This window comes from Mangifera indica, unplaced genomic scaffold (genome assembly GCF_011075055.1).
Source record: "Mangifera indica cultivar Alphonso unplaced genomic scaffold, CATAS_Mindica_2.1 Un_0146, whole genome shotgun sequence".
In the NCBI taxonomy this organism is placed as follows: Eukaryota; Viridiplantae; Streptophyta; class Magnoliopsida; order Sapindales; family Anacardiaceae; genus Mangifera; species Mangifera indica.
In genome coordinates this window covers 15,406-27,424 of record NW_025401238.1, presented here as the reverse complement: position 1 = coordinate 27,424, position 12,019 = coordinate 15,406, and the positions used below count along the sequence as shown (strand labels likewise).

At 29.4% G+C, this 12,019-nt stretch overlaps 1 protein-coding gene across 2 annotated transcripts; it reads right to left on the bottom strand.

Moving 5' to 3' along the window:
- Positions 1 to 5,246: 5,246 nt before the first annotated feature.
- Positions 5,247 to 11,170, bottom strand: LOC123208158 (putative axial regulator YABBY 2). 2 transcript variants are annotated; one of them, XM_044625557.1, is made up of 6 exons: positions 10,819 to 11,170; positions 8,853 to 8,972; positions 8,547 to 8,673; positions 7,546 to 7,594; positions 7,356 to 7,431; positions 5,247 to 5,672 (listed from the first exon to the last, which is right to left on the bottom strand). In XM_044625557.1, the coding sequence occupies exons 1-6, from the start codon at positions 10,888 to 10,890 to the stop codon at positions 5,562 to 5,564; spliced, it is 555 nt and encodes a 184-aa protein (XP_044481492.1). In that variant the 5' UTR covers positions 10,891 to 11,170; the 3' UTR covers positions 5,247 to 5,561. The 2 variants fall into 2 exon arrangements, with proteins under 2 accessions (XP_044481492.1, XP_044481493.1); XM_044625558.1 differs by having other exon boundaries at positions 8,547 to 8,667.
- Between the last annotated feature and the right edge of the window lie 849 nt (positions 11,171 to 12,019).

Genomic DNA, 12,019 nt, shown 5'->3' with positions numbered 1-12,019 from the left:
TATAAACGAATTAGGGTCTTTATTATTTCTAAGTTGTTTTGAATTTTTAAGGAGCCTTCCCATCTTCTCATTTATTCTTAATTAATATTAATTTGTGTAAAAGTTTGATGAAGAAAGTATCATCATTTGTATACAATTTTTTCACTCTCTCTGTATACATAACATGATTTGTGAATTTATAAAACAAATTTTAAATATTGAAAAATAGCATTAAGACAAATCAGCTACTCGGCAGGTGGCATGGAAAACAACTTCAAAAGCAAGTATTAGTTGAAAAGAGTGACAATATTTTTTGCATTTCCCATATTGAAAACAATTAATGTGCTATTTCATAGTGTGTTTCTCATGTGATAATGAGTTCTCAATGCCTAAATTATCGAGTCAGTGTGCTATTAATTAAAGCAACATTTTACTGTCCAAATATTTTGCTTTGCTACGGAAAAAGTTTGTCAATTTGTTCAACATAAGTAGAATTTAGGATACTTGCCTGATTTTTTCTTTCTTTTTTCTTTTTAAATATGGTTGTAATTATTTCTATTTCCTTTCAAAAACGACAATGTTTTGACTTTTCTCATCTCTAAAATATTCACAGCTAATCAATCATTTTTCAGGTTTTTCTCAGTGTCACAACACTCCATTGAGTTATTGAATCAATATGCAGTGAAACTTAGTTATCATAGGACCCTAATTGACTAATTAAGTGCATCTATACCATCATAAATTAATTTTTGTTACATATATGTACGATTTTACTAAGATTTTTGCCAATATTTTATATCAATTCTATGATATTTTTAGAAATATTTTTTACTAAAATGAAACATAAGTCACCGTATGTCCTTATAAATATATTTTTACTTGTCTTGCAGTTAACTAAGTTTTCTTTAATCATGTGATAATTATAATCCCTTATTCATCTATTATTAAATAATAACGGATTATTAAGTACGTACTCTCTATTATTTTATCTTTATCTATGAAATCTAATATTCAATAAGACCGACATCCCATGTGCAGCAGGGAGAGAAATAAATCCAATAGTTGATGTAAATATCACATGAAATAGAATGACATGAATTTGGAACGACATTAGGAGGAAGTAGATTTACCAAAAATGAGAATCTAGAAATTGAATTCATTGCATTTAAATCTAACAATATCACATCATAATAATGCATGTGCACCGCTTGTTGTGTCATTTCATTAGGAGTTTTTTTGGATTGCCTACAAACCAACTATTTTTATTTTGTTTATCTTCATAGAAATTCTTTGACCCTTTGAATTACCCATTTCTTGTTTGTGTTGCATTTACTTTACCATGAATTTATTTCTGTCTATGACTTTACATATAGAAATTTCTCCTATATGAAAACTATCATATCTTATAACATTTTAACAGAAAACTAAATTCAAGTTTACATCAATATTTTGATATTTAATTTAATATCCAAAAAAAAAATTACCATGCATAAGTCCTGCTTCAGAGTAGACCTTGTAGAGAAACAATAATTTTCTTATAATTTTTTACAATTTAATTAATTTAATAACAAATAACTCACCACGAAAAGCCAATGATATGGTATTAGAGTTGAGGTTTGATTTTGGATGATTATAAGAATCAGTATTTGATTAGTCTCATCACAAAAGAAAAAAAAGACAAAAAGATAGATACGTAAGCTTAATTATCATTTTGTTATGCATGAAAAAAGTAGCGTCAAAATTGTAGGAGGAAGATTTGTGTCGGGGGCCAGCAAATTTGAATAAGGAAACGGGGCTACATGATTTGATCGATGAAGCAAAGTTTATCATTGATCTCTATATCTAATTTTGCGCAAAATTTAAAACTAATTGAATTCCAAAATTGATACAGAATCATAATCAACCTTTACATATAAATCTTCCTCAAGTCTTTCTTTGACTGGGGATTGAGTCAAATTAATGTATAGCTGAGTGGACGTGCCCTATCAATTCGTGAACTTTTCTATCTCTATCAGTTATTCCACCAATACACTCTCTGAGTTTCTTCAATATGATAACAAACGAAATCATGTATAATTTAAGTACAATATTTGTTAAATATGTAAGACAAAGGCAACAAAAAAAACAATAATTTTATATATATATATATATGGGCATGTTAGAATTGACTTTTCTTTTATTAAAGAAGTTTTGCATGTATTTTTTGTCTAATGTGGATAAGAGATTATTAATTTAAGTTTTACTGAAAAGCAAGTGGATAAGTTAGATGATTGAGTGTCTAAATTAGATTAAGAAGATTTAAAATCAATTAATAAATACAGAAGCCTGAATATTTTATCAAGGATATGAAAAGATGGTTCATGAGTCAAGTGTCCCATCATGATATCAATTACTCAACACACGAACGAATACAAGATAAAGGCTTTATTAAAAGACAAAGTGAATGAGTTTCGGTTGTTATTTGAATAAAAACTTTTACAAAAAGCATAATATGATAAAAAATATAAAAAAGAAAAGTGGGCGCAGAAGTTAGGAAATGATAAAAAAATGAACGCCGAAAGACTTATTTTTAAATTTAAATTTATTATTTGTTAAAAATTTAAATATTTATTTATCTATTTATTTTAATTAATATTATTATAAATAAAATTATTATTTAAAAAATATTAAAATTATTTATGTTTTATTTTAATTTTAAAACTAACCATTTTTCATTATTTTAATTTCAAAAGTTATTTTTTTAGTTTACAAAATTCATATTCCCTCTCCCCCGTTTTTTAGCTTTTATATTTATATTTTTGAAATCTTACAACTAACCCACTCATATTTTTTACTCTTCAGTTACCCCTTACTTTCCTACAATATTCTTTGTTTTGTGTGGCACACCCTAAACTCTCGAATCAACGAATAGATAACAAACACCGAACACATAGCTAAAGTCAACTGAATCAATGTGAAATAAGCTTAGAGTTTCGACTTCTTCGACAAATTCAGGTTGTTATCAACCTCTCATTCGATGGTCAATGACAGTGCAACGTCTCCTTTCTTTGATTCATCGACTTGATGGGAGACAAAGTGCCAATGGTCAATGACGATGCCAAATCAAAGCGTTGGTGGCCAAAATCGAGTTAGATCTCTGACTTGATTTTAGTCAAAATTTTGTATCGGACAAAATATAAATGGGAAGAAGTTGAAAGGGATGTCACGACGGCTTGGTCTTGGTTATTGAAGCTAGAGGGAGAGGGGTGTTGATGGTGATCCGGAAGTTGAAGTTGAAGAATGGGTGAAACAAAATTTTTCAAAAAGTTGGAGGGTGGCTCGAACTAGAAAAAATATAAGACACTGAATTGGAACCTAAACTTTGGAAAAAAATATTATTTTTAAATTTGAAAAAAAGTAATAAAATTATTAATTTTTAAACTTAAAATAAGAAAAATTAGATTTTTTTATTTTTTAAACAAAATATCTAAATAATAATTTTTTTTGATAAAAACAATTAAAAATAATTATTAAATAAATAATTAAATTTTTTAAAATTAATAAATATGAGTTTGGATTAACGTAAAAAATGTTTTGGCCAAAATATTTGCGATAAAGAAAATGAAATGTCACTGGTGACTGAACCATGTCTGAGAGCGAGGCAGAGGGGGTCTATTAAATATTATAAGTAGTGACATGACAGCCCAATCTATAAAGTAAATAAATCACCTACTCTGACACTCACTTCCAAATTTCCAACAACATGATTTGACGTTACAGATTCTCCTCTCTCATTTCCCATCCCAACAGACAAAATTATTTTTACTTTTCTTCTTTTAATCACCCATTTTATTAGCACGCATAACTCCTCTTTATAATATATATATATATATATATATATTTTTCACATTCGGAATTGTATATATAATTTTTGCGAGCAAAGTGAAGCAAAACTTTTTAGCTTTTATGTCCATCTCTGTATCCATTTTTTTTTTTTTAAAGGTGAATCTCTGATTGAATATCTAAAAAAGAGAAGGATTGAATTGCTTATATAATATAAAACTGTAGATGGATTATAGAGGATTATGAGTGTAAACGAGGACGATACCCATTGGGGTTTTATTATGATTGATTTGAAGGACCCACACACATATCAAGCTCTAGAGTTCTTGTCTGTGAAAATTAATCTCAATGCTAGGCATTGACATTATCAAAAAGGATGATTGCTGGATATTTATATAACCTAACCCTAATTCGAATAAAAGTATAACTAGGGTTTGATTATCACGTCAAATGAAATTACGGAGCATTGTTGTGACAGTTCTTGCTAAAAAATGAGAAAGTAATTAAATGCAGTGAGAGTTGATATAGAAATTAAGAAAGAAAAGAAAAACAACTGCTAAAACACAACTCGTTAAGCAAACCCATTAACCACATTTAATCAAAAGTTATAACTTTGATAAAATTTCTTAGCAAAATAGTTAGAATGTGACTCACTCAAAGTCTTGTCTTCACCTTCCACATATATAAGAGCTAGAAGCTGTAGCTTGGCATGAGAGAATTTGTCTTGTATCTTTCTTCTCTTTTCATGGCTTTTTATTAATTTTCTTTTCTTTTTCTTACAACCATGAGTTATAAGGTCGTAATCACTTATGATTACAGCTGTGAATAACGTTCGTAGGAGGCCAACCTAAGCATTATAAGAAAAAAGTTTCTTTGTTTATCCCAAGGCTTCTTTTTACTACTGTCGTCTCATCAATGATTTTTCTCATTTCATGTTCTCAATAATATTATATTATCTGGCTTCTTGTTATTTAGCAATAGGGTTTCAGTCGTGACCTCGTTAGGTGAACACATTAAATTGGAATGTCAATTACCTTCTTTATAAAGAGTACAGCTTGACATAACCATGAAGAAGAAGCTTTTATATATATATATATATATATATATATATATATATATATATATATATATATATATATATATATATATATATATATTTCACTGTCACTAGTTGGATCATTAAAAACCCTAATAACGTCTAAGGCTTGATATAATATTTTTGGAATTTTAAAATCGAAACAAAGAAATTATATATAAGCAATGAAGCCATATATATATAGACATGAGAATGGGGTAAATCCACTGGGTGGAGCACCGAATCATGGAATGTGATAATGGTAATGTGGTCCTCTTTAATTACCCAGTAGACAAGGTGGCTGTCCATTTTGTCCTCTGTGGAATTGGAAGATGAAGAGAGAGATATATACAGATTACTAAAATTGAGATGAAAACAAATGCACGTCACTCTATAGAATGTTATTCACTTAAAATAACACCCAAATTATGACATTTATAATAAACCCAGCAATCACTAGAATAGAAATCTCTTCTTTAAGTGTTAGAAAAGGAATTGAACGTACACCACACATAACAACTTCACAAAAGGTTTTTTAACATATGTCATCCTATTTGGTTATATTAGGTGACTTCTTCTTCTTCATCATCTGTCTCATCATTCTTCTTCAGTAATTCTACATACAAATAACTTAAATTACTACAACTCACACTCACAGGGGACATTAATTAATCTCATTTGCTTTTTAGTAGAATCCATTAGACTTCTGAGTGCCCTCTGTCAATGCCTGGTCCAATTTTCCTTGTTTGTTGCCATCCAGCTTTAGCCCAAAGTGAATATGAGGAAAATGTGCCCACTACACAAAATAAATCATTTTCGTGAGCCTTTGATATTATTTTTGGTCAATCAACACTTGATTTCAGTATTGAAGATATTACACTGAACAGGAAGCTACAATACAAATCAACCAAAAAAAAAAAAAAAACAAGATCCTTTTCAGCACACAAATAATAAATAATAAGGTTTAACTATAAGCAAACACTATAGCTTTAGTCTTTTTTCAAAACGAAGTTCAAAGAAGAAAGACAGAAAGTGGAATTATAAAGAGTTTAAAAATGAATTGGTACAGCACATGATTATGCAGTAATAATGAGTATATAAATTTCAGTGTGACATATTCCATTAGACAGAATTTCACAGTTTCTTGGTCATTGTATCGCGTGTGTGTGTGTATATATATATATATATATGATACAAGAAGATAAAACAATTTCCTGTAAAGAGAAGCACACATACTTTTGCTATTTCTTTCTACAAGTAAGAGAGATATTTGGTTTACACATTGAACAATACCCTTGTAGAGAATAATAACCCGCCCCCTGTTACCCAAATAGGACAAAGCTACGTGTTATCAGATTATTGTGTCTGCATATCAATTGGATTCCGAACCTTTCGTGTTGTAGCCCACTGCACCCTAAAAAACTCACATGGACATAAATAAAAACAGTCACAATTTTTGTAACTTTTTATCCGACTAAACTTCTTCGCCAATATCTTATATCCTAAATATTGCTTTATTTTTTTTACCATTCACCTCACCTCTCCCTAAGCACATACTTTTATTATATAGATCACCCTCTTTTTTATTTTTAGATGGAAATAAATTCTCTTAAAGTTACTCTCTTTTTTATTTTTATTTTGAAAAAAATAGAGGCAAAGTTTCATAGTCATCTAATTTATAGTGTAATTTTAAAATAAAAATATTTAAAAAAATCATTTTAAATAAATAATGGCAAGTTTTAAGTCTAATTAAATAGTGTGTTAAAAAAAAAAGTTATAGCATAGAGTATAGCGACAAGTTCCATAGACAATTATTTTATGATTTCCCCAACATATATTTCCATTTTCATATGCATTCATGTAGAAGTTAGAAGCAAATTAGACAAAATCTATGTTGTTTAAACTTGTACATATGGTGGAGTACTTTCTTAGAACAAACAAGGTCAGAATTTGGAAGGATAGACTTGTTAATAGAGCCTTAGCTACATTAGATATAGAGGATCATAAGCCTAAAATATTATGACCATAATTAAGTTCAAGTTGCATGTAAGTCAAAGTAATTTAATTAGAAGGTTAAATACTTTACTTTCCTAATTAAGAGCACATTAAATTCCATTAAAATCTTGTTATAATAAATTAGCTTTATAACAAAAAGTGATTCTCCTTTTTGTAGGGATATTAAAGGAAAAATAAGAGATCAACTACTTCAACTAATATTTCGTCGGACCAATGATAAGATTTACAAGGTCGTTAACTCTCCCATGAGTATATGCATGTTTTCTTCATATTCTTCTGAGTCTCTTAATTATAATCAATAGATTTCATAATTGTTTTAGCATCGTAAACTTAGGCATTAATATAAACAATTGCAGACATTTGATAACTCTCCAATTACAAATTTTATTTTCCAAAGTTCAGTTTAGAATAAGGCAATAGCAATAAAAGAGAACAAAAATGCATAAATTATAGTATGGCTTACATTTTTTGCTGCTGTGCTGAAAGCTTCCCTGTGGCTGATGTCTGGATTACTAGCCTTAATCCTTTGGATTTCCTCCCTGCAATAAAAGAAATTTAAAAGGGTAAACAACTCTTATTATATATATAGAAGAAGAAAAAGTGAAACATAAAAAAAGGTTTGAACTAATAAGAGAAAAAAAGATTTGACTTACTTGATAAACCTGTTATATGCAGAAGGAACTCGTTGTCTCTTCTCTGGGGCTGCATTATTCCAGACTAGTCAGAATCAAGTAAACTTAATTATCTCTAAACATAAAAACATACCATTATGTAATTGAACCTAGAGGTGTCGCACATAAGAAATAACTGTAAAGTTGACAGGTTACAAAATCAAGTACAGGGCTTATTACTAATTTTGAAGTGTAGAGTGCTGAGCATAATGATCCTGTCCTATTTTCTATACGTCATCTAAGTAACTATGAGTCTGTAACATCTCATCTGCAAAACTTTCTAGTTTTTCTGCCTTTGAGCTGTAGGCATTTTAGATCCCAATTACTCTATAAGGTATATTTCAATGATGATGCAAATGAAACCTACAGCAAAAACCCACACAATCAAAAGGGAAGCCTAGTATTTTTATATTAACAACCATATTTAGGCTCTGTGCATCACTGAAATCTTCAATATAGACCAGAGAAAACCATTCAATTTTCATGGTAAAATATTGTTAACATGTACTGTGTAAATGAATGAGAGGAACTATGTGATAAGGTATGGTAATTAATATTTGTTGGCATGATGCTTGATTGCACTGTCAATATATAATTAATAATGAGTGAAATTAAACTTGTTAAGTCGCCATCTTGGATGGACCATACATGAATGTGAGAGAAAAATGTGATGCTCGTCTAGCTAGTGAAGGTTGAATTGCTGATGAAGTGATTCTATCTTCTTGCTTAGTTACTGTTGCCAGTTGTGTAGAGACACTTTTTCAGAGTTTCCATATGTCTACCATAAATTAAGCATATTTAGTTGGTTATGCATTTAACCTTTGGTTCCGGGTACTAAAATGTGCTACAATTATAGCATGTAGATTCATACAAACGCATAATTATTATAATTTTTATAAATTATGATTTTATAAAGAGATATGTGAACCAGAAAAGACATATACACATATGTCAATGTATGAGAGAGAAAGCGAGAGACTGACGGCGAATGGGAGGCGTTCTAGGTGTTTCACGCTCAGTAGACTCAAAAGTAGATAACTTATTGCATTTCGAAGACGACCCACATTCCTTATTTGAATGATCTTCACCGTATATGTGTTGCTTCTGCAACTTCACTCAATCCAAAAAACAACTAAAACGTCAATCAATTCCTTTGATTTTTGGCCAAAATTTAGAAATATAAGTAAAAGAAATACTAAAATAGCATACAAGATCTCTACAGAGATGAAAATAAGTAAGCCATATTGTGTTATTTTATGAAGTAGAGGCCAAAAAAGGATCTAAAATACCTGAGGATCTTGAAGAGGCAGTGTTTGAAGTGAAGATTCCATGTTTACCGATAGCAAATTGGCACAGTGCCCGCATCTCACCGTCACAATGTTCAACAAACTGTTACAAGGAACACTTACCTGCAACCAACATGCATTTTTATGGAATATCAATAAAGCATTACTAATCAACTTCAAATCAGAAAAGTTATGCAGTCCATCATGCATATTTATGACTTGATACATTATTTTTCTTCATTCCCTCCTTTCTTTCTGAAACACATACAAAAAGACTACTTAATTACAGTCAAAATTAAACCAAAATGATTCAATAATAAGTTTTTTAGTAACACCATTTTCAAACCCTACCATAAGAATCTAATGAACTTTACATGAACAGTACTACCTCAGATCTGGCTTTTCTTATTACAAAAACAAAAGCAGATTAATAAAGCTACAACCAAGACGTACTTACAGAAACTCAATAACTAACTAAAGAAACTATTATTGTTATTTGTTTAGAACTGAACTTGAGCATCCAAAGGGAAAAGAACAAGGATGAATATACGAGTATTTAATGCCTAGATATATAATGTATTTTGTGGGAACTGTTTGGCTACTTTTTTCTAAGTAAAAAAGATGGAAGTCAACTAATAGAGTAGAAGAGCAAAGAGCTCACATGGGTAATAATTATAAGGATTTTCTTAATTAAAATTCCTTTACTATGTACAGTCAATATAGTTTCTTTCCTTTCGGTGCGCCTGCCTTTTGTGGCTGACACAGAAGAAAGATGACAAAAGAAAGAAAAACAAGCCGAGAGAGATGAAAGGGACGAGACTGGAACGGAAACCATAATAGCCATCACCAGTAACCACAGAAATCAAAGATCGCCCTGAATAAAGAAAGGATAGGCATCATAAATCATCGCTGATTTACTGAATTTTGTGCAGCAGTACTACACTGTTTACGATCTCCATTACTTTTCTTCTTTATTTTCAGAACCCATTTCATCATCGAAAGTAGCCACTATCATTTGCTACACGGCTTGCCTTGGTCTTGATTTCACGTTTTCTTAGCTCTCTTTTCTAAAGAAATAAAAATATTTTTCTTGCACACAAAAACCAAACCTCCAACTGTTGAAGAATGAAAAAACATGGTGATATTTGTACTCACATGAAAGAGCTGTCACACAAAATTTTTGGTGAGAAGTTGCGATCGGAAATACGGACAAGAAGATGATTTAAATACGAATTAAAATTAAAAAAACAAAATCACGGAGGTCGTCTTGTTTATGGAGAATAGTAGCTTGTTGCAAGAGACATGAAACACTGTGACTTATACCGTTACTGAGAAGAACCCTAATATGTTGCCCTAATCATCAACTCAAATTGTCTGTTAATATCCTTTTGGGATTGTTATATTGCTATTTTTAACTGTAAATACAAAACTTCTTTTGCATAGTTTCAGAGATCAATCATCAAAGAGTTCAAAAAAAAAAAAAAAGGATTGCAATCATGCTCATCAGTTCCCAATTCTCATCCATGCCTGAAGCTACATAAACTTCTCCAGTAAATAGGATTTTGATCCATGTTGGAATTCTTCCAATAAAAACTAGGTATAATTTCTCATAAAATATTGGCATAAGAAAGGAATTTTTTTAACTATTTAAAAATGGAATCAAGAAATCAGGTGATCCATGATATTAGAAGGGAAAATTTCCCAGAAAAAGGACATTTTTCAAATTGGTTTACAGTTTGTTTCCACAAACAAAATTTTTTCTCTTATTTTTGTGCCCGTCCTTTGAGCCGAATTTCACTTTATTCTCCCACAAACCAAATCACAGTTTTCCCATAAAAGATTACTGTTTCAGTTGAACAAAATTGTGATGGTGAATTTAAGGAGAAGAAAAGCAAAGATGGGTTTGATGAAAAAGGGAAAAGAAGATGCATGTATTTAACGATTAAAAATAAAAAATTAAGTGGAGTACCGCTAAAATGGTGTTGCAGAAGTTGCACTGAACATAACAAACACGTTCGGAGGAAGCCAAGTCCATTGACATAATTGAGAGGTAGCTAAGAGAAAATCAAGAAGGTGGAGAAGAAAGAAAGAAAGAAAGAAAGAGTAGTAATGGTATTTAGAAAAAATATAATAAAATTAAAGAATTGTACAAAAAACTGAGAGGGGTGAGAGAAGTGAAGTGGGGAAGGAGGGGTAGTGGGTGTTTTTGTTGTAATGTGGGAGAGGGATGAAAGAGAGAGAAATTGGTTAATAATAATAATGTTTTATGATTGAGAGAATGAGTGGGTAGGAGCCATCCATCTCTAACCATTCTTGCTTTCTGTAGCGGACGAGGGGGGCGAGATATTAATGCTTTCGAATGTTTAGGGATGTCAAAGACGACACATCCAATTTTACATGTTTGCTTATCGATTATAATTTCAATAAATTTATTAGTAAATATTTTGATATATAATTTTGGTATAAAGATAATATATTTTTATGTATTTGAATAATTTTAAATTAAAAATTAAGTAAAATTTAATAATATGATAATATATTATTTATATATTTAAATTATACAAAAATATATATATACATATTATTACTTTTATTTTTTTTATAAATAGAATTAAGTAAGAAAAACACTTTTACCATCAGATGAAATCTTTTAATACCATAATGATATGTATAGAATTTTCTCTTTTATTTAGTCATATTATAATTTATAAATAATTAATCATTTTCTTCACAAGAATTAATAATATTAATATTTTTAAAAGTAGATTGGTGGTCAAATCAGTTGACCCACTAGCTCACAATTTGATTTGTTTAATTAATTTGATTAGTCAATTCAGTTTATTCCTAAATTGTATTTTTTTAATAGTATCATTTATTTATTACTTTTTTAAAAATAAAATATATGAAATTTATTATAAACAACTCTATGTAATTATCAAATAAAAGCCAAACATATTTCTTTCTTTCAAACATAAATTTTAATCCAGTAAAATATAAAAAATTCAGAAAAAGCAAAAAAATAATTTCAAATATGTTAATAAAATAGTTGACACTTTATTACATAGATAAAGAAAAAAATCAATTACATATTTTATTATTAATTTAATTTTAACTCTTTTAAGTTTCAATATAAAATAAAAATTATATAACATTATGTAAGAGTAGTATTA

Excerpts from the sequence above, each read along its gene's own strand:
- LOC123208158 (XM_044625557.1), bottom strand. The coding sequence starts at position 10,890 with ATGTCAATGGACTTGGCTTCCTCCGAACGTGTTTGTTATGTTCAGTGC. Across the intron at positions 8,674-8,852 it reads TGCCTCTTCAAGATCCTCAG|TTGCAGAAGCAACACATATA; the intron begins GTATTTTAGATC and ends GATTGAGTGAAG. Across the intron at positions 5,673-7,355 it reads TCAGCACAGCAGCAAAAAAT|TGGGCACATTTTCCTCATAT; the intron begins GTAAGCCATACT and ends TATTTTGTGTAG.